At 45.7% G+C, this 23,720-nt stretch overlaps 1 protein-coding gene across 10 annotated transcripts in view; it reads left to right on the top strand.

The window, feature by feature from the left end:
* STAT2 (signal transducer and activator of transcription 2) overlaps nt 1–23,720 on the top strand; it is a 1,031,780-nt gene that overhangs the window by 200,980 nt on the left and 807,080 nt on the right. For all 10 annotated transcript variants that reach the window (XM_078689090.1, XM_078689088.1, XM_078689089.1 and 7 more), the window contains exon 3: nt 17,422–17,611. In XM_078689090.1, the coding sequence (XP_078545216.1) occupies nt 17,439–17,611 (173 nt within the window). In that variant the 5' untranslated portion in view covers nt 17,422–17,438. The remainder of the gene's footprint in view (nt 1–17,421; nt 17,612–23,720) is intronic.

Below are 23,720 nucleotides of genomic sequence, written 5' to 3'. Positions count from 1 at the left end.
TAAGGGTGTTGTATTATTGCCTAGGAGACGGTCAATAATGCTAGTTGTGTACTGCATTTTGAGGCATCTCTTGGCTGTTCAGTTGTAGACATTTCAGTGATTGTCTAGCCACCAAAATATGCCCGTGGTGTTGATGCATCTGTAATTTGGACGACTTCCATTGATTCAAAAATAAATGACCCTGAACGCAGTTTTGAAAATTCATCTGGTTTGAAGATTTTTGGCATCTCATTGTTCTACATCTGTGTCACGGCGCCATGTTTTTGGCTGCAATCCTTCCCATTAGATGAGCAATTCGTTATTTAAATGACGTTTAAATGTTTTTTGATAATAACATTATATGCACAGTGAGTATCTCTGTATTTCTTTATTTATTTTATGGTCATTATTCAATTCCCCTTCAAAGTAAAGCTTCCCGAAGCAGATTTCCGTCCGGTGACAATATGAACAACATATTTAAATATTAGCATTCTGTAAAAAGTAGGAACGGCCTCTCAACCCCGAGTAAGCCTCCTGTGGGTGTATTTTGCCCGCAGTCCTGCGTGCGTGCTTGGCGGGCAGACCCGCTTGTGTTTGGGCCTGTTACCTTGGAGATCAGTGTAATCCGAAGAGGCGCTCTCGTGAAGTCATGCTGGGACGACCCCTTTCCCTGCCCTCTGACTGAAAGGCAGTGAAATAAATACACCAGTGGGTGATAATGTGCTGCATGGCTAAACACTTATAAGGTCCCACAGGCGAGACCTATTGGCTATGCCAATGCTTGTTTTCTTTTTGTTTTACCAATCCAATTCAGGGCAGTAAACCAAAAAAAATGTAATGTCGCATTTTGTAGACCCGCCCGTGTTTGCTGCATGCACCTACCAAATGACATGGCTGGCCGTGTTAAAGGCTTTTTTCTCTCTTTTTTTAAATGATGCAGCACAGTTTCAGAAATGCTGTACAGCGTGGCTAAAACCATTGCCAAAGACAATAGGTCTTAAAGGGGGGACCAATTGGCTTTGCCAGCACTTGTTTGAAAAAGCTAGTACAAGCTATCTCACACGATCGCACTCTTGTTGTTTTACAGAGTAGTAGTCTCCGACAACCAGCAGCAATATAACAACCGCCACATCAGCATCCTCACACCTTTCAGAGACTAATAATCAGGATAATGTACTGCATGGCTAAACACTTAAAGATGACACATATTGGCTATGCCAATGTTTGTTTTATGCAGAGTCGCACACGGTGCTCTGTATGCTGAATACACACGATAAAAGATAGCAAATCATAACCGGCAGTGTTATGTATAATTGTAACGTGACTGCAACAGAAAATTGATAGTCCTGGAGATTTAATTTAATTTTTATAAAGCACAAGGGAGAGTGTAACATCCTGCTTACAGCTGGCATGAGGGCCTATATTTAGAAATAAAGCATGTGCACAGAACTGTAAAGGTAAGGGGGCGTTTCCTGGGTTGATGGTGACCTGCGATCACACAAAATACAATAGGGGCCAGAGTCTCAGCCAAAATCTCTGTAATCCATCACTCAACTTGTATGTCCAAACTTTGTTATACCATTTGTTCAGCAACCTGAGTTAAACCCTTGGAACCCCACCTCTGCATCCAGATAAAGTGTTTTAAGGTCTGACTTGATATAGCTGCTTTCGCCTCTCTTATGTAATTCCCAGAAAAAGAGCTTTAAAAAGCAATTGTGAGAGAGGGTCTTAGGCTCCATCCACACGTTGATCTTCTCTACAAGCTTTTCATTTAATTTGTCCTAAGGTGTGTGTTTCTTATCGAGACTTTCTTTTCGGCTGACATTTACAAGGAGCTGCGCCCACATCTCGCGGTACCCGCTGCGCGGGTCCCGCTTCGTCAGGAGTGGGTTTTTGGACGTTTGGCCCCCGCTGGGTGTGAGACAGGGCTGCGAGTGTTGACCGGGACTCGCTCTCCCAGGAGCCCCGGTCTTAAGGCCGAGTCAGCTGGCCCGCTCTCCCTGACCGCCCCGCCCAACCTGCTCTAGGCGTCTATAAGAACTAGCGTAACACGCTGCGCGGGAGCGCCCGGGCGAATGGCGGGCCCTCTGTGGCCCTCAGAAGCCTGAGGAGTCTGGGCTGGGCCCACCCTTTTGTGTTTGTTGTTGGCGCACCAATTTGACCCTGACTTTGTTCCTGCTTAGGATAGCATATATTTGACATGCCTTCACCAGCGCTGGATGGGTTCACTGCAAAGGTGGGGGGAGTCAAAAAACAGGACACTGGATATCTATTTCTCAAGAACACCGGGTGGCGGGGATGGGGATAAAGACTCCTCCCTGGCTGAGCGTAGGGCCGAGAGACGCCGCTCTATCGAAATCCTGAAAAACAGGCCCTTGACTGAAATTTCTATCTCCCAAGAGGGTGAGTCTCTCAGTATTAGCGAGGGGCCACTATCCGAGGAGGGCGTCCCGCTTCTGTTGAGGAACTGTACTACTCCCCCTTGTCCACCCATTGAGCAAGCCCCCAGGGATATCGATCCAACTAGCCCTAGTACCACTATGGTGCGACAGTATCCTGGGTGTTGATGTGGAATTGAGGAGGCGGGATGTATGTGTTTTGACTTATCGATTTGCATTGACCGTCTCTGTGATAATGGCCGGCTGTGCTCTTGCTGGCCTGCAATTGTATTTGCCTTATGTCACAATAAAGGTTTTTAAAAAAAACGAAAATTTCCCATTCTGATTTGGGGAAAGGCCTTAAACCAGCCTCAAATCATGACAGACCATTGGTGGACGTGCGCAGTTCTCCTCCCGATAGAGTCGTCAACAATATCAATCTTGAGGAAGCCCCCATGATTAATCCACCTAGTGTATTATCCCCTGCCGCTCCTTTGGGTAACCTGGAATTCCTGCTTAGATCTTTGCTCTTGCCTATTAGCGAGAGCATAAAGAAAGTGGAGATTAGGCTCACCATTTTAGAAGCCACATTGAGCAGTATGAAACCACTGGTTACTACTCGAGATAGACCTCCTGTGCCCAAACCCTTGCCCATCCCACATCTTATTCCACAAATTCCCCAAGGTAATTTGGGGCCTCCCTCGGTGACCACTGATACCTCCTTTTCACATTCTCCTATGGCTAATCCACCCCTGGTGCCACATAGTAAAATTATTAATCCAGCATCACAGTCTTCAGGTTGAGCCCTCCCTGTGTCAAAGAACCCTATACAATTAAATCCTCCCTTACCAACAATAAAATCCAATCCGCCCACAAATAACATACCAAGCAGAGATTCGGGCGAGCAGTCAACACAATACTCAAGAAGACCAAGACGCAGGACAGTTGATTTACCACCTGACTCAGCACCATATACAATTGTCCTGACAGGAGTCCCAGAGTTAGCAGAAGGGGCCAGAGAGAATTATTACACACTAAAAAACAAAACCATTTATTGGTTGAAGCAGAATAGACCCCTTCCTGCACATGTAAATGGAGAAATCCTGCCAGTAAGGCGAGCGGTGTGGGTGGGCTGAAGACCAAAAGACAAAAGGGGAGACGTGATAATCATTAATTTTAAGGACCATAGGGTGGTAAGAACCCTAGGAGACTGGTATGAGGCCATAGGCGGAGATACTATCTCCACACACTATGTTAGCTACTTTTATCCACGAGAACCGATAAACACTTCCAGACACTTCCAAGCAAGAAGTTACCGTCCAGACTGGAGAGAAGTTGGCTACCAACCTACTCGGAATCATTTCTCGAATCAACCTCTGCAACAACTCCACTCTCAGTCATACTGGGGTAATTTGAACAATAATTACCAAACACCATTCCCAGAGTTTAACATCCCTACATTTAATCACTTCTCAACACTGAGTGGCTTAGAAGGATTGGATTGACTCAATAGCAATCTTCCCTCGATCCAAGATTGCCCCATGACGATAAAAGAAGGTACTTTAGCTGGTGACACCACCCCAGACACTATGGTTGAAAATCGTAGCACTGAAGAACACAGTCAGTTGACTCAATCCAATCAACCATCTGAGAGGGAGCGGGAAAATTTAACTAGGAGGGATAAGATTACCATTACATCTACTCTAGTTCAAGAGGAGTATCACAGGGAGGCGGAGGCACCTGCGCCAAATACGGTAAATAGGATAAATGGAAGTCATGTCTCCGTCACGAGAGGAGAAAAAATCCAAATTATGTTCTGGAATTGTGCAGGTCTCCGAGAATTTTTTTGGGATGGAAGTGTCTTAGAGTTTGCCAATGAACCTCAAGTCCTTGCTTTACAGGAGACTTGGCTTACAAAAGAAATGCACTTGATAGGGTACAAAACTTATTTTTCAGCAGGAATTGCAGGAACCCATGGGAGAGCTAAAGGCGGGCTGATAACTTACATATCGAATACTATAGCAGGCCTGGTAGTTACTCCAATTAGCCTAGAAACCCATTATCAGATTCTGAGATTGGTGTTCAAGACAGAGGACTAGTCTTCTCGTCAACCTCTACGATAATTTAGTGGAAAACGAGAGAATAAAAATATTGGGGGTTTTACGCAAGAAACTAAGTAGTGACACGAAATTAATACTAGGGGTAGATCCACCGAGTATCGTTTGGGGAGGTGATTTTAATCACCACCCATGCGAAAACCAAAATTGTAATATCTGTGGTATGGGGCAGGGAACGGAGGAGCAAATAACCCACTTCAGTCACTCAGTGGTGGGAGATTTCCTAAACGAATCCATGTCCAGTCTGGACCTAACAATATTAAACCATACAAACACTCTACTTGGGAAGCTGGACCCTACCTACCTCGGAAGGGGAAGTGAAACTACAATCGATTACATCCTCATCACAGCGACCCTTGTAAATAAGACCCTGAATTTTAGAGTGAAAACTAATACATTAAGCGATCACTCAGCTTTAACCTTTGATTCAATCCTGGACCAATCCCAGCTATCAGCCCAAACCTTAATGTCTACCCTCTCCCAGAACAATATGCACCTTACAAAAATAAATGGCTATACTCTCGGGTGGGGGAAGATTGATCCAAATGAACTGACAAATAAGGTCGTAATTGCAGCACAAACAGAAATACTGAAGTGCTTAGATATGGAGGTATCTGATGAGGAAGTCCTATCCCACTTTAAGATGATCTTAGGTAAAGTAAATGAACACCTCACCGTGAAGCAGAAAGGGACAATGGAAAAACGAAAAGGATGGTTTAACCACGATTGCTCAGCAGCCCATAAAAAGCTAAAGAGGGCATTAACACAAACAATAAGAGATAAAGAGGTGGTCAGGAATTTGAGAATAGCGTACAAGCTGGCCTGTAAAGTAAGAAAAGAAGAGTTAAAAAAGGCACTATGGGACCAGCTGCATGAAAGCTCATTAAATAAAAATAGCGAACTATTTTGGAAAGTGGTTAAAGCACCCTTCCTGACGGATTTAAATGACCAGCCAAGTCTTGAAGTAGCTATTGAGGGACAAACCTGGATAAATCACTTCGCTAAGATCTTTGCCAAACCACCAGTAGTAGTTGCTAGCGGAAAAAACAACAGCATAAATGAGGATAATTCATTCCCTATTCCACTGGCAGTTAAACTATATGAGGTAATAAATGCAGTGAATGCCAGTAAGAGTGGAAAAGCCCCGGGCCCGGATGGGGTACCAGTAGATTTCTTTAAATTTAGATTAGATCTCTGGGCTCCGATAATAAAAAGGGTGTTTGACGCAGAAATGGTGTGCGGATTACTCACATCCTGGACCCAATCAATTCTGGTACCCATCTTTAAGAAGGGAAATAGAGAGGAGGTGACCTGCTATCGTCCAATCTCCCTCCTGGACTCACTAGGGAAAGTACTGGGCAGAGTGGTTCTCCAGCGTTTACAGGAGTGGGTGGACGATACCGGGACCCTCTCGGACATTCAGTATGGTTTCCGAGAGGGCCACGGAACAACAGAACAAGCCCTGAACCTGGCATTACTGATGGGAAAGTATGTCTCAGCAAAGCGCGAGAGGTTGTACATGGTATATGTCGACCTCTCTGCCGCTTTCGACTGCGTCAGTCATGCAAAACTGTGGTCAGTTTTGACCAACATGGGAATGGACGAGGTTCTCGTGACCTTTCTCAGAGAACTTTACTCCAACGCCTCCGCGAGGGTGCGTTTTGGAGTACGGGGGGAACTGTCAGAATCCTTTCCTGTAGAGCGCGGCGTCAGGCAGGGATGCGTCCTTGCCCCCTTCCTCTTCTCCCTCTATACCAATGGCCTTGAGGTAGAGATGTTACGGGGGGGATTGGACTTGCCCCGTGTCAAAGATCGACTGGTGCCTGCGCTCTTGTATGCAGACGACGCGGTGATTATAGCACGCACCCCACGTGAGCTGCAAAAATCTCTGAATAGTTATGCAAAATTTATGAGCGATCTAGACCTTCTTATAAACATAAAGAAAACTTTTGTCATGGTAGCTGGACAGGCTAGGAAAAACGGAAAAAACATCTTTCTAAATAATGAAAAATTAGAACCCACTTCCCAATACCCCTATTTGGGAATTATGATAGATGAGAAGCTCAACTGGAGAGCGGCCATAGAAGCGCGCAAGCACCAACTTTTGCGCTCCATCGCTGCTCTCATGAAATTTGCCCAGAAATTAGGGAAAACACCCCCGGTTGAACTACTCCAAATCTATAGAGCTAAGTGCCATTCAATTGCACTCTATGGGGCGGGTTTATGGGGCCATAAACACACAAAAGTTCTCCAGGTTGCGGAGAATACCTTTATAAGATTTTTACTGTCAGTCCCTAAAAGAGTATCCACTTTTGCCTCCCACGCAGAATTGGGATTACAACATATCGAGGACCTGGCCAAAATTGAACCCGTACTTCTTTGGCGCAGGATATGGGTTTCAACAAAGAATTCTCTCACCAAAGCTATCGTTGCGGATTGTATGACCCTTTATCGCGTAGATAAAATAGACTGGTTAACTTATGTTAAAAATCTCCTCACTGATCTAGGAATGGCCGAGCACTATTACAACCCGGAATCTATTGCTGGAATTCCTAAGAAAGAGCTCAAGGCAAAGGCGTTGAGTCACTTTGAAGAATTACGTATCACTGTGGAGATTAAGAAACCATCTGTACAACACTCTCTCGCGGTCACGACGACTATGGAAATGGAACCATATTTAACCTATGTTGACTCGCAGTTTGAACGGTTCCTATTAGCGAGATTCAGGCTGAATATTTTCCATAGGGTTGTAGCGTTCCCAAACAGAAATAGCTGGGAAGAGAGTTTAATGCCTTGCCCATGCGATGAACTATCTGAACAGTCAACAATGCCCACTGTACTGTTCTGTAAATATTATTCCGCTCACCGGAGGCTTTGGCTAACCCCACTGTTGAGAACTTTAGGCCTTCGAAAATGCCGTCCCGCTATGCTGTGGTTACAATTTTTAAACTCAGAATACGTATGCAAAGTCGTTAGTACTTTCTTAAATTGTTTTTTTAAACTAAGGTTTAATCTTCAGAATAACAACTATTAAATTGTCATTGATTAAGTAATACTGCCATAAATTCTAAATAAGCTGAATGTGTTTTAGTATTGTTAAAATGCATGCAAATAAAATGTATAAATGCTTTTATGGTTATTCATGGAAAATGGATGCCGAATAAAGATTTTACTTACTTACTGAAAAAGAGTTCTTATATTATACAGCATATGCTCTCTTATTATGATCCAAAAATGTTAAGGTCACAGGCCAGTGATCAATTCTTTTGGACTGATTGGATAATTCGGAAAAGTTTTCATATACCATAGGTCTAGTTTGTTTATTATGAACAATTAGGCAGAACAGTAAGCCTGCTGTCTTTAGTGTGAATAATATACAGATCAGATCTGCCACCTTGCAAGTTAAATCATTATTTTATAATGCTCTTTACCTCCCCTTTGAACACTTTTGTCATTTGGGAGGAGTGGGTATTGAGATTTATGTTATGATTTTTTTTAAACAGAGCCCACACTGGTTTAGAGCCCACACTGGTTTAGGTTTTCTTTTCAATGAGTAGTGTTCTTGTTTCTGGATTTCTGTTCTGGCAAGAGCGTCTTTGTAATGAGGTGTGCCATTCCCCATCTTTCTCTCCTCCCTTCAGCTCTCAGGCAGCTACTCTATGACTATATGTATCCGCTGCGTTCAGCTTCTGAGGTCCTTCGGTCTGTACAGACTCTTTGGTGACTTGAGTTTTTATTAAAAATGTAATCTTCCATTATAAAGGCGTAATTATTAGCCATATTCCCATTGTTGTCTAGTACAGGCTGTGCTATGTAGCCCTCTTGTTTCTGTACCCTTTTATTCTGAGCTCACCCCATTTCTGGGGTTTCCTAGTTTTACTTCCTCTGTAAAAACACAATTTTAAAATCTGTTTACTGCAATAAATCACAATCTTCTATTTCATATTTACAAACCATGTTCTTGAGGTTGTGTGTGCAGGATGGCTTTCTGCTTGTGACAAGTGTTATCCCGGCAGTTGTCTTTTGTAACCTTATTTCGTAGCAGCGCGAGAGCCGTGATTATTGGATCGCTTCTTGATAATGTCTTGCCTCTCATGGTATGAAAACCTCTGCTTAAAAGTGGATCAGTGCTTCCTCTGTTTCTAAGGGCTATGTTCTTTTCTGTGGTGGCTTTCATTCATGCAAAACATATTGGAGATATGAGAGGATAGAGAGCAGGCTGGATTGCTTGTCTTGTGGTTTTACGAGTGAGAGTTATTATATTTAGGTGTCCTGCTCCAGTAATGAAGTTTAGGACCATTGCCTTTTGGGGATCCCCAAGAAGCCACAGAAATTAAAAATAAGATTTAAATGTATTGCTTGTTGCCTACTACTCGTTTTTTGAAGGATCGCCATTATCTGGGAGAAGTTTTGGGTGGTAGGAGAGCATTGTTGTGCGCTGTTATGTTCCCCTGGATTGTCCACCACCATAGTGCGTGATCCTTTTAAATTGGTTGGAGGTATCTGCTATTGGTTGTATATTACGTTACTGTTTTTGCCTTAGGAAACACAATTGTTGATGCTTTGCTTATGCTATACATATTATCAGTTATACTTTGGAGTAATTGCCATCATTGAAGGGCTTTGTAACACTGCAAAACTCTGTTCTTTTTTTCTGCTTTGCATTTTGGAGTAATTGTTAATTGAAAATAAACTTTAAAAAAAAAAAGGAAAATGATTTATGTTCTGCTGGCCAAATGGTATCTGCTGTTTTAATTGGCGGTGCTGTACTAAATAAATAAATAAAAGGCTTTCACGCCATGGGCCTTTTTTATTGCAATTAACACACTCCCTGACCATATAAAGCCATGATTTTCAGTGTGGGTCAGGTTGTCTTGAAGTCCATTGTCATATTACTAACATTTATTTCAATGGAACCATTGCCTGTAGGCAAATGCAGTCACAAGTCAATGAAAAAATTGGAACACAACAAAATATAGTAATTCAAAATAATCCATTTATTAGGTTTTGTTTTTTCTTCTACAGTCCTGTAAAATATGAATAAGAAGCACTATTAATTCCTTCCGGAAACAGGATATTAAAAATAGGTGAAATTGTCAACATCATAAATACTACTACTAATAATATAATAATAAGGGAGTTTTATAGAGCCGCGGTTACGCTCAACTAGCGTGTCCCTGCGCTAAGACAGAAAAAACTCATGCAGGCAGGCCGCAGAGTCAGCTAGAGTTATCGTGTGTAGAGATGTGTTTTTAGCTTCTTCCTGAAGTCGGCTTCAGACAATTCTAGACGAAGGTCCAAGGGTAAGGCATTCCAGCCCTTCGCCACCAAGTAGCGAAAGGATCTGCCTCCCATGCGAGCCTTTCTTGTCCTAGGGACCTTTAATAGGCCACCAAGGGAGGAACGCAGCGCTCGCGTAGGTTCGTATATGGAGACCAGACTCTGGAGTGGTGCTGGTGCCCTCCCATTAAGGATACGGTGGCAGGTACAGAGGGCCTTAAACTCGACCCTGCTCTTCACTGGAAGCCAGTGAAGAGTCTGAAGGGCTACTTTGGAGGCCAGTACCAGTTCTATGTTTTGTGAAGGCTACGAAGCCAGATAAATCTAGTGCATGTGGACTGCTGTGCAGCTAGCTTTGGTAGATGTACATCAGGCACCTATTGCTCTATTGAGCAACAGTGATTGATTTCACCTCCTTACCTGTTCTGTCACTCTTTGATTTACTTGTGGGCACCGGGAGAGCTAGTCTTTCGGTGCCGGTTTGCTGGAGTTGCCTGGCACCACCTTCGCCTATGCCTATTCCCAACTCCCCTAGAGAGCGCCATCTTGGAAGGGCTAAATAGCCTGTTTTAGATGATTTTGTGCGTTTTTTTCACCTTTTACTTTATTTATCCTCTGTTCCCGGTATCTTTTTTAAACAGGGGAGCCTGTGTAGGGCAAGCGGGTTGCTGGGCCCCAGGTTTGACCCTTGTTTATTTTGCCCTTCTGTTTTTAGTTTGCGTTTAGCACCGGCGTGTAGGCACGCCCTCTCATATGCAGGGCTGTTTGAGGACGTATACAGCGCATCCCCACAGCGGACACGCCGCTGGCGTGCTGAAGGCATGCAAAGGGCAAGCCATCTGCGCCTGGATCGTGCCGAGCACCAGAACCCCTGCTGGTTTTGCTCAAGCCCCAATGACCAGAATCTCCTTCTCCAGTAAGGAACTCCTAAGTCTTAATAATGGCAACATAAATTGCAAACATTGTGATATGTCTGCTCTCTGTCTTGGGAGAGATGAAGCTTGTAAGACTTGTGCCTATCAGCTTTCTGGCTCTTTTCCCCTTCCTAGTATATTTGATTCTAGCCCGAGAGTTCTCGAAAAAGAGGACTCTAATGCTTTCATCTGTACCCTCGTAAATGCCCGCTCTCTAGTAAAACATGCATAAGAAATGGCAGAATGTATGATTTATACAAGCCTAATGTCACGTTTATAACGGAAACTTGGTCTACCGATACACTTACGCCAGAACTCCTCTCAGCGACTCCCACTGGTTTTCGATTGTACAGACAAGATAGTCTGTTAAAAAGAGTCTGGGTTAGTCATCATCTACCATGAGCACTTTAGAGTAAACTACGCAGCCATGCAGGCAGATGACTACGAAGCTTTGTCTTTCAATATAGAGCTAACCAAAAAACACACTTTCAGAGGATCTCTCATTTATCGCCCTCCTGGCTCTAAATTCGTTTTTTAAGCTCGATCAGCTCTCTTCTTGAGGTTGACATTTTTAACTCTGACTTTACAGTTCTTGGAGATGTTAACTTTCATTTAGATCAGGAAGATGACAGGAACATCATCTCTTTACTAGAAATCATGGATGTTTTCGATCTTTCACAACATTTAACCGATCCCACACACAGTGCAGGGCACACGCTAGATGTGCTATTCTCCTATAATAAAGCCATCTCTAGCATTAGAGTACTTCCTCTGACTTGGTCTGATCACTCAGCTATTTTTTTTATGCTAAACTTCCTGGTATCTGACACAGCTCCTAACAAGCGGCACTCTTCAGGTCAGTACAGAGCTTGGGCTAAACTTGATCAGAATCAGTTACAGTGATTGCTGACTTCATCCGCCCCATCAGTAGTCAAAAATCTGGTGTTAGCAGTAGAAAACTACTCTAATTGGCTTAACTCAGCCTTCTCCCAAACAGTCCCTACAAATAAGGCTCGCCACGGCAGGACCCGTACTTCTGCTCCTTGGTTTTCAGAAGCGCTTAGGCTAGAACAACAACGTTGCAGACGTAAGAGAGGAAATGGAGAGCTCAATACTACTCTCCTTTTTTATTTTTACATTTGTTTTATTGAGTTTTCAGTCCAACAATGCACAGTCTGTTACAGAAGTCAAAGGTGCACAGTAGTCTTCTGATCATCAGTTATCATCAAATAGTGATCCATCTACTCTCAATCATCCCAGGAAAGGGAGCATGCATAAAAGCCCTCTAACGTAGATCGTATTATACACATACAATAAGTGTGATACAGGACTCAATACAACTCTCATGAGAGAGAAACATATTAACTCTCGCTAACCAATTATAAGTCTCTTTTGGTAAGAGAAAAGGCGATGTACTTTTCATCGCAAATCGAAGCTGCTAAAAATTCTGTGAAATAACTATATCATGTGATCAATATACTCACCGAACAACCTGGCTACAAAGGGAACTGGGTTATCCAGTCGCCTTGCATCTCAGGAGCAAAATTGATTAAATCTTTGACTCCTTTGATCATTCAGGCAACGATCTTTTGCCCGCTCATCAAAGTATAAGGGCAGATCGCCCAGTCTGTGAGTTGACAGTTGACGTCTTTGACATGATCCTTCCGGTAACCACTACACAAATAAGATATCCTATCATAACCACTAAATCAGGTTCCGCAGATGAACCTTACCCGCCCTCAGTTCTCAAGTTGGTCCCTGACATCGCATCCAACCGTACAAACATCTTTTACAATATATTTAGAACAGGCATTTTCCCTTCCCGTTGGAAACAAGCCTCCATCCTGTCATTGCTAAAAAAATCAAACTTGGCACCTGAGGATCCAGCCAATTACCGGCCCATCTCTAGATTTCCATTTCCTGCCAAAACAGTTGAAAAGGTGATGAACATTTAATTAAGTCAGTTCATCAAAGACAATAATAGCCTGGATCCTACCCAATTTGGGTTTAGATCGGAACACAGTACAGAGACTGCTCTGTCCAAGGCCACCAACGAACTTACGTTTATTTTGGACGACAATGGATCAGCTGCACTGACCCTGTTGGACCTATCTGCAGTATTTGAGATGATGGATCATTTCACTCTCATCTACCGTTTGGAAGCAATAGGTAAAAGAAATCTTGCCTTAAAAATTCTCTCCTCCTTCTTGTCAGATAGGGAGAATGCAATCAAAATTGATGTCTTTTTCATCAATATCCTTTTGCCTGCCCTGCGGAGTTCCACAGGGATCCTCGCTCAGTCCTACCCTCTTTAATGTGTCTTTTGGCTTTGCTCTGACTTCTTATGCGGTTGACACAGAAATCGTGCTCTCTGCCTCCAAAACCATGAACGATACAAGTCAGCGCATTCAAAACTGTATGAGACATCAATGCCTGGATGAGCGAACATTGTCTCAAGCTCAATGCCGGGAAAATCGAGGTGATTCTGTTTGGTAACAATTCTAACTTCTGGTCAGCTTCTTGCTGGCCTGTAGAAATGGGTCCCCCCTGCTCCTACAAGCAAACCCAGAAGCTTAGGGGGTCATCATAGCCGATCATCTAAATTTAGGCAAACAAATCAATGCTGTGGTCTCTTCTTATAACACGCTAAGAATTCTTTAGAAAATACTAATCTTTCTTCTCACTTCTGTTAGAAAGTCAGTTATTTCTACTCTAATACTATCCAAAGTAGATTACTGCATTGGCCTTTATAATGGCTTGCCGGTCCAATACCTGTACAAACTACAAGTACTACAGCATTCTGCAGCAAGACTGTTACTAGGACTGCCTAGACACCGGTTGGTTTCACTCGCGCTGAAAGATCTCAACTGGCTGAAGGTCAAAAACAGAATTCGGTTCACCTTACAAAGCTATTCATGACTCTAGACCTATCTTCCTGAAGAAAGCCTTATGCTGGTATACTCCTACCAGAAATCTAAGATGATTAGGCTCATTTGAAGTCAGTTCCATCAGATTCAAGAAAGCTAAATGGCGAGGAAGCAGAATCGTGGTGGGAGCTTCCATGTCTTGGAATCTCCTCCAGCTCTTTATAAAGTAAGCCCCCTCTCTACTCCAATTCAGGAAGTACCTGAAGACTTGGCTTTTCAATCAGTAGGCTCTTCTTTCCTCTCCCTCCTCTTTGCTCGCTGGACCAGCGCCAAGACACCTCTGGCTATATGTTGCGCTCTACAAGTTTGCTAACATACCATAACACCATATTGTTTGGGCAAGGGCTTTCATTTAAACAAAATCTGTGCGTTTTTATGTATGCAGTTTTAATGTGCATCATTTGAGCCATGGCATCTTATATCAATGGCTTGCAAAGGGAACGGCATGGACTTGGATGTTATTTGTTCTGCATACATAGAGAGATACAGCAATGCAAGTTGTCAAATGTTGATTCTTGAGAGATTAAAGTACTGAATTGCAATCAGTATACTAAAACAACCAAGGATGGCATGAGCAAACAGAGTTCATTGTATCACCAAGGGGTAATTATTCCAATTTGCTTGGAGACTGAAATACTCAATCACCCAGTGGAAATAGGTTTTTCTCAAAATAAGACCTACAATGTGATGGCCTCTTGATATTACAATACTGTGTCTAACTTACATTTTATTTTTGTAGCCAAAGGACATGACATTTGCATCCATCCATCTAGCATCAATGTTTCTGCCTGTCACTCAACCTGTCTGCCTCTCCTTGTGTGTGTGTGTGTGTGTGTTTTTAGGTTTCGCCTGGCGTTTACTGCGCAAGCAGTATCGCGCAGGCGAAAACTTTTGTAAACAGTATGGAGATTAATACCGCCTCTGTCTTCCATTGGCTAGCTGCATAAATGGAGGCTAGCCATTGGAAGACAGATCTGCCCGTCATTGCCGGAGCAGATTCGTGGGCGTTCCCGCGATTTGTACTCATCCCACCCCTTCCCCTACGCCATGCGGCAGTGGGCGTGTTTTTTTTTTTCTCGGTCATGTTTTTCGCTTTCGGTGGTGGTGTCAAGAATATAGTCTCTGTTCCAACCCTAACTTTGAATCGGGCTTCATAACGCTGCATTGACATAGCTTAGTGCTACTGTTACCCATTTTTATCGTACTCATTGCATCGACCTTGGAAGGAAGGAAGCAGGCTGAACGGGACTTGTTAAGCACTACCTTGTGACGTGCCGATTTTAGCGCTTCCCACCAACTAGTGTGGTACAATACATGTATCTGAGTAGACATCTGATACATTTTGTGTGAATTACATTTACATGCATAAGAATCAGAAAAATTACGCGTAAGCTGCATTAATGTAGTTCATGTTTTGCCTGCCTTGTTTGTTTTCTACGACCCTTTCAAAAGTGCCCTTCGAAGTTTGCTTTCCGAGTACATTACTTCTGCCGTTGCACTTTAAGCACGTACACGTCATCCCCAGAAATGATCCTGCCTTGTATGTCGCCTAGTACCGACGGGTGACGATTAGAGGACGGACAATACACTTCCACAATCAAAACACTTCAAGACATCAAACTGCGCGACACAGAAACACCTTCACAGATGATGCTTATGGACGTTTTTGATTTTAGCCATGGAAAAAAAGCCTGATTTCATCACAGAGAGCAAAATATTCTCACTTAAGTACTTCATTATAAATATACAGAGCAAAAGAAAAATAGCAAATCACTCTATTTAGGTTAACCTTTGTCCCCGTCTACGTGTCTTTCACCCCAAACCTTTCAGCTTTCTCTTACTGGTTCTGAAGGTAGGTCAGGACCCTCATTGCAGCGTTTCCCCCCTGTCACCGACCCCCAGCTCACAAAGACATGCTGCATCGCCACCCCTGGGCACGTCTGACTTCCCCTGGGCCTGTGCTCTCACACAACACGATGCGAATAATAATGGAAGCCCGAACGCTGCGAATTAACCTTCAACCTGCGGGTCGACATCTGCACATGCCGCCCCCCAGGAGCTGACCTGCTCCCCCGAGGCCTGGGTGTCGAAGAGGGGGGGGGCGCAGGGCCCAGGGGCCTGCTGAGGCCACAAAATGGTTTTCACGTGAGCCGGTGCCTTAAATGGTAGCTTGTAGTGTGTAGGGCCGGCTGCACGTGTGAGCGTGCAGTAGGTTCACCCACGTGTCCCTCCGGCACCGAGTTCAGAGTAGTGTGTGGGCGGGGAACCCTCAGCTGGAGTTAATGTGAGACATGAGGCGGCTCCGGTGCAGTGCACTGTGTAATCCTCGGCAGAGCCTCGTCTACTCTCAAGAGTTCAACCCTCTCACCTCAGCGCATACCCCTTCCCTCTTTGAGAAGTGTTTTCCCCCCACCCCCTGCTTCGTTCGTGTTCCTGGCCTGGGGTATTTGCCCTCTGTAGTGCTGTATTTCCCCTTTCCAGGGAAGTCTGTTTCAGCTGCTCTCCAGTGCAGTTTTTGCCACCGCCATCTTTCATAGTTCAGCCTCACTGGAGCAGTGCTTGATGTCTTCTTGTTCTCTATGACACAGGGTGGCCTCATGAGTGAGTAAACGCCTGCTCTTCTAAAGGATGTTTTGCTTCATAGGGTGAGTTCATAGACTTGGCTGAGTTTTCGTGGTGGGTGATGTTTATTACTGGACAGGGCGCCCTTGCAAAGATCTTTTTATAGTGATGGGTTTTATGCATGGTGATTTCCATGGTGGTTGATGTTTTTACTGGAGTGTGTCTTCTTCAGAGGTTGCTTTTGTTGATGGGTTTGGGGTTTTTCATAAGTTCGATGGGAGGCTGAATGCTCGTGAAAAGATGGTTTTCTTGATGAGGGTGTGTTTTGAACAAGGATGACCGTGTTTCGTGGTGGGTGATTATTTCTTTTTTATTACGGTAGTATGCATTGTGGTGAAGGCTGCTTTGTTGATTGGTTTAAGTTTTGAATAGAGATGATGGTGTTTCATATCAGGTAATCGTATTGAGCATTATATCATTCTATGAGGTTGGATTTTTATACCTCAGGGAGGATTTACTTCATTCAAAAAGGGCTCGAAGCAGGGCTCTATTTTAAACCGGTAAAATTCTTTAGTTAGAGAGCCATTAGATAAATCACTGGTTCTCCGTTCATTCATATAAGCCCAGAAGTAGATTTTTAAAATCCTTTTTGAACACGAGGTTAGTGCGGAGGGTACAATAGGTCTCACATTTGCGAGAGACTAAGCTAATGGCAATGTAAATGACAATGCCATTTATTTATCTGTTTTCAAAACCAACACATAAATACAAAATTTGTCATTTACAATGCCAATAGCTCTAACTTTTCCGAAGGCGAAACCATTGCATTGTAAATGCTTGTTTGTGTTAAAGCTACAGAGCTATAGAGACAATGAAGCTTCCTTAAGCAGTGCCAGGATTTTCAGCATAGCATTGGTAACAGCGAAGAGGATCTGTTATCGGTCAGCATGGGTAGCTTGCTTTATAAACGTGTTGGTGGTGTGGTCTCTGTTCCTCTGATTGCTTGAAGTGAGGTCTCTGCAAGGTTTGCTTAGCAGTCAATATGTTTTTGCTATTTCTATTCACTGAGGCTCCTGTGCTGCGTTTACTGTTTGAAAAGGTGGCTTCCTCGTAGTCTGTGAACAGTTTGCACTGCTGAGTTGCTCCTTCCCGAGCAGTTTGTTAGGTATGCAGGATCATTTGAGCCCCAGCTGGGTGATGTGGATGGATAGCAGCCGAAGGGCATCACAAGACAACTGATCATGCCTTATTTCTTTCCAAACAGGTCTTTATCTGCACTGAATGCCCCCTGTCTGGCGTGCCGCCCTCCCAGCCTGTGCCACCATGAGCCAGTGGCAAGTGCTATGCCACTTGGACAGGGCGTACCATGAGCAGGTCCTGCACTTGTACAGCTCTGAGGTCCTGCCTATGGAGGTGCGCCAGTACCTGGCTGCTTGGATTGAGTCTCAGGACTGGTGAGTGTAAAACATCATCATTCCCACTGTTTGTTTATGAGCCTATATTACTAATGCAGCAAGTGTTCTTCTTCCTTGTTGGTTGCCATTTTAATGTTATGTGCGGTTAGCTGAATCCTCTCCACCGTATGAGGATGCTTGTGAACGAATTGTCTTAAAGGCAAGCATATACTGTACAATTAAGCAGGGAATTATTTCAAATAGGTTAACCAGAAAAATATACCAGTTAGGCCCAAAGCAGCCAATGACAATGACGCTGGGCACCCAATATTACAACTTTTCATTTTCAAAAAAAAGTTCCATACCCAAAATCTTGATGACAGCCTGTTGCACATCATGTGCATCTAGAACAGTATCATGCTGTGCAACAATTTTTTTGTGTGTGGAAAATGTCTTGATTGAGTTTTTGAATGATAATCGAGATCCCCCCCAACATAGTCACACAGGGCCCAGTTACATTGCATGAAAAATACAGAAAAATACGATGACAAAACATTTTCCGAATGTCAGAAATATTACCTTTCTTGACGTTTCTAAAGAGTAGTGGCACCACTAAAGATTTCAGCACCAAATTGGGAAATTGAGTTTGACACTCTCTATTAAGCTACACACTAGGTGAGATTGCAGAATTGTCACAGAAGGATAGCTTTCTGGTAGCCATTACTTTGCCGAAGAGAATTATGTAAATTAAAAATAAGTAAACGTATGGTAGTGCACATAATGCCTCGTGTTCATGATAGCCAGACATTTAAATTGCTTTTTGTCTTCAAGAGTCTTTGGAGATCTGTAGGAAATAATTTACATTTCTTTATTGTCAGCAGAGTATTAATGTATTGTATAGACCAGATTAAAAGGTTCAGGGAATGGCCAAAGCTATTCTACCCTTGTGACACCTAAGGAGATCACAAAGACCGTAAAGGCACAGTGGTTTGAAGGCTGTGTACAACTGCGCTGCAAGAAAGCAAGTTAATGTGTACAAGATAGGCCAAGAGTCTACTTCACCAGAAGTAGAAGGGCTGCATTAACTTTCGTAATGTTGCAGGCTAGGAGTACATGCTGTGTTTTTTAAACTTGCTCTACTCTTTTGTTTGTAAAGCACGTTGCGGGGAAGATAGTGGGCTTTTGTTTAAGTACTCATGTTAATCACAGCCCCTTCACGAGCTGTGATTAACATGAATACTTAAATAAAAGCCCACAATCTCTCTTGCAGCCGTAAAACAAAAGAGTAGAGCAAGTTTAAAAACGCAGCGTGTACTGTCTGAAAGCGCAGGCTGTGCTTTTAAACTTGCCTTGCTCTTAAGTTAGTAAAGCGCGGTGCGGGGAAGACTGTGGGCTTTTGTTTAAGTATTCATGTTAATCACAGCTCGTGAAGAGGCTGTGATTAACATGAATACTTAAAGAAAAGCCCACAATCTGCCCCGCAAGTGCCAACAGCCCCAAGCCCCAAAGCCAGCCTTACCTGCACTCCCGAGTCCTGACTCGCCTCCGGCACATCACCGCATCCAGGAAGTGACTGATTTCCACGCAGCTCGCTTTTTTCAAGCAGCGGCGCAACTCTTTCGCATGATGTCCTGTGTGTGTGTGTGTGTGTGTGTGTGTGTGCACGTTGCACATACAGCAGTGCGCGCTCACGTTAAGAGAGGTGCGTGCGCGCGCACCTTAATGGGAGCAGTGCTCCCAACAAACAATAACAACAGAAAATTAGAATTTGAGCAAAAAAGAGTTAGGGTCCATTTCTGATGTGCCCATGTAGTCACTAGAGGGGTCGTGGGTGCGGCTCCCAAACCCTGCCCGGACCAGCCTTCGCCGCTCCTGCACCATGTCAAAGTGAAGCCAGAGAGAGAAGGGAGAAGCTGTATGCAGATAAGCGGGAACAGGACATCAGAGGATGACCCTCCCGTATGGGTGATGCTGGTCTTGATGAGGCTCCAGCTAAGGTGTAAATGACTGCATGTTTCTCTCTGATTATAGTGTCTTGATCTGGAGCCAGTCGGAGGAGCACTGGGGCCTCCCCTAACTCGATTGGTTGATCCGTCTGTTCCTTCGCCATCTCGGGTGGCTGCGGGAAAGTTGTCCCCCAAGTCCAGTATGCAATGTGCTTCCTCCAGGAACCTGGTTTAGAGCAGTTTCCCCACATGTTTAAAGATGATACGGAAGGGATGCACCCCAGCCGCGCAAAGGTGTGTGGTAATGGGGAGGAAGTCTGGCTGTTTCTGGAGGGTGGATGCCACTATGTCCTGGTAGAGGACCAGGTGAGAGTCTTGATATTGTAGAGGGTGTTTATATCTGGCCTTCTGGAGAAACGCTCCTTTAAGGGTAGTCGTGGACACAAGTGAGAATGTCCGGTGGAGGGGCTTTAGGCAGGCCCCTGGGACCCACTCTGTGTGTTCTATCCAGTCGAATATTTAGATCGGGCCCGCTTCCAGGATGGAACGAAAGAGGTCCTGCACAAAGGTGATGATGTCTGATCCCTCGGATCCAGAGGGAACACCACGGATCCGACTATTATTCTGGGGGGATCTAGTCTCCAAATCTTCTATGCGAACTTGTAGATCCAGGTTCTGGTCCCTAAGGTGTAAGATCTCCTGTTGGAGTTGCTCCAGCTCCTCTTCTCTGCTCATTTTATGGTCTTCAAGCGTGGAAACCCTCTCGCCCAGCCCGCCCAAATCCCGCTGTCTCTTTTAACTCCTTCCTAGAAGAATAAAGGTCCTCCCGTAGGGAAGCGAACAGCGACTCCAGGTAGGGGTGGACACGGAGTCAGAGGGCCCCTCCGGTGTCCACGCAGGCTTGTCTACCCCAGGCCCTCCGGTGGGCTCTAGTAACATGTCTCTGAGGTTGCGATCTTTTTTTGCTCTTGCTGTAGCCATTTAGGGGCAGAAGGAAAGCCAGGGACCAGCCGCAAATTCAGCATGGGAGGTTACCCATTGTCTCAGCAGGCACCCTGAAGTCAGAGCAGCCTCTAGTAGCAACCCTCCCGAAGCCACCCAGCCGGTTGCTCACCGCTGCTAGGATGCGCCAGTCAAAGAGTGCGGGCCAGAGCTATCTTCGAACCAGGTCCCAGACGCACAAGCTCCCAGGCAGGGAGTGTTCTCTGGAGACTCCCGCAACCTTGAGCAGGGCTATCAGGAGCTATCAGACACAGTGTGGTCGGGTCACAAATGTCCGTAGTCGGGCGGGCAGCAGGGCGAGCACCAGGGGTAGCCTGAGAGATAAAAAACGCTCACCTTGGTAATAGAAACAGAGCCTCTGTGCTTGATGTCATAAATGCCCGGGCCGCAGAGCAGCCAAGAGGGACCCCCTCTTGCTGCCCCCTCCGCTCTTTCAACAGGCCCCAGCAGTGTGTATCCTCAGGGTGCTGCCGTCATTGCAGGACCACCGCCTGCTGTTCAAGCTCTGGCCAGAGCCACCACAGGCACAGTGTCTTCTGCTCCCCTGGTGAGGGCAAATCGCATCTCCAAAGGCACCGTGGAGGCCCCTGCGCACACCACCAGTCAGGAGATACCCAAAGACCCAAGAGGCTGCCTACAAAAAGTTCTCGCTGCTGGAGCTTGACAGGGCCAACAGCTGCTCAGGCTCCGGTTGCAGCAGGTGTGCGCTTCAGCCTCCACAATACTGTTTTCTGGCACCAGAGCAGGACGACAGCCAGGGCGGACACCACTGTATTCTCGCAGCCACCCCACCCCAGGTCTCCGCAGGGCCCTGGGTGACCGTCCAGCAAAGTTCTTGGGGGGCGGTGGGGAGACGGAGCAGGCACCAAACTCCTGTGTGGATCCGCCCCCCCACAGGTGACCCACACATTGGGCCCAGAGCTCAGGCCGCACCACAGCCCGCACCCCGGGTAGAGAGGCCGCCCCAGGGAAACTCCGCATCATCGACCACTTCCTACCAGGGCAATTTGCTTGGATCCTCCGGGATCGCGACCACCTCACTAGGGTCCCAGCCGCTGGGGCCCACCAGAACCAGCCTCCACGTGTAGTGTCCATCAGGGCGCGCTCGCTACTGTCTCCCCTCCACGCCTCACCGTCAGTTTGCCCCAGAGCACGCCATCACCAGGGCAGAAACTCCTCTGTCGGCCTCAGTGTATCGTTGTGGTCTGGACTCTGCAGGAGGCCCCCACTTCTTCACCATCCGCACTCGAGAACGGACGTCGCGGCGGGCCAGCTCCAGATCTTCACAGCTCATGGCCCGGTGCCCTCTCGCAGTAGGTCATGCAGCTAGGTCCGCTGCCCCGGTACCTAATCCAATCTGCATTCCCCACAGGGGAGACACACCGTAATGCTCTACGGTGCCCACAGCTTCTCCTCCAACCAGGCTGCACAAAACACTGACTCGGGGTACGAAACCCCGTGCAATGCTGCACTAAACGGCTGGGCCCAACGCGGGGATAGGAGACACAAAAACACATCCCAGCCGTCAGCTATCTTGGCCACACCCCAGGCACATCTTTTTTAATCAACAGGGATAACCCCCCTGCTGTAATTTGACTACAGCGAGGAATATATCTCCGCCCACCATCGGGCCTTCAGTCTAGTGGCGGTACCAGCAGTAAAATGAGTCTCCTGCAGGAATCATATGTCAATGTTATGTCTCACCATATAGGCATGTACCAGTCGAGATTTGTGGTAGTCATTCAGGACTCGTATATTCGAAGTAAGAAATCTGACACTAGCAATCACAGTGTACTATCGTAAAGTCGTGTCACCTAATTTTGCTTACCCAGGGCTCCAGTCAGCAGCACAGTGGTGTGTATTGACCCTAATGTAGGTTAAGCTGTCCACATTAAGCTCCAGCGTTAAGTCTGAATGTTGTCCGGGGTAGTTGGGCCTGTATGAACATTCCTCCCCCTTGCACTCCCCCACAGCCCCCACCAATAGAAACATTGTAACCATCAAACTCCCTACCACCCACTCCAACCCACCAATCCGTTTGAGACAGCGTACCCTCCCACCTCCGCCTCCCACTTTCCAAGAAACCCAATAACACAACAAGGTGGGATTACCCCGTGGGGTCACGGATCGCCTGGCATAAGACTGTCACAAGGACTAGGGTGGCTGAGTGGTCGGTAGAGGGATTGAGATATATCGCCTTACGCCGAGCAGTTTGTGCTACCCCTGCCTCTACAATCATCCACATTCATGGATGCCCACCATCACAGTTCGCCCTCTCCTCCGCGTCCTGGTAGTAGTCCCGGTAAGGGCGGCCTCCGCCACTTTTAGTCATTGTTGCTTGTGCAGCCCTCTTCTGCCAAGTGGGAGGATTTGGATGGGGCTTGCCTGTTCTTACTCAGTTGCTTGGCCAGTTTCATTGCCGCCGCCGGCTCCATGAATGTTTGCGTGTTTCCTTCATGTGAGATTTAGAGCTTGGCAGAATGAAGCCGAGCATATTTCACCCTCACTTGGCTGGCAGGAATTCTTGTCTCGCTGTCTGCACTGCCAGTGTAAATTTCGGGTAAAACGAGAGGGTGTTTCCCTGAAGTTGCATCTCACCACGTTCTCTATTATGGGGCAAGCCCGGGGCTCCGGGTGGCGGCCGCGGCCCCAGAGTTTTGTGTGCCCTCTCAACAATAAAGACAGCAGATAGGTCATCTCTGAAAATCTCTTGCAATAGATTTCCAAGGTAGTCTTCCATTCTAGTGGTGGCTGTACTCTCCGGATTGCCAGTAATACGAATGTTATTTCTACGAGAGCGCGATTCCAAGTCCTCATTTTTAGCCCTTATTATTTCAAGTACTTTTTCCATTTTCAATAATTTATGTCTGTCTTCCATTGCTGGTCTCCCAGGTCTTGAGATTCACGTCTCATTCTGCGTGATGCGTTTGTCGTGGGTGTCAACCCGCTGCTTGACCTGATCCAGCCGGGCAGTAAGGAGGTTTAATTTGTTGTCAGTGGTTTTCAGGCTAGACTTCACGTCCATCAGCAATGATCAGATGTCTTTGTCTGGAATTGTGTTGTGACTGCAGCTTGCACGCCCTGCCCCTCACCATCCTAAGAGGATTCACCCAGTCGCGTGTGGCTCCGTCCATCAAAAGTAAGTTTGGACTGTTTAGCATCAGGCTTGCCCATGTCCAATCTCCACAGTCTGCATGTGTGCCACCTCTAATAATGCAAAA

This window comes from Lissotriton helveticus, chromosome 1_1 (genome assembly GCF_964261635.1).
Source record: "Lissotriton helveticus chromosome 1_1, aLisHel1.1, whole genome shotgun sequence".
NCBI lineage: Eukaryota > Metazoa > Chordata > Amphibia > Caudata > Salamandridae > Lissotriton > Lissotriton helveticus.
This window is presented reverse-complemented; position numbering and strand designations above follow the sequence as displayed.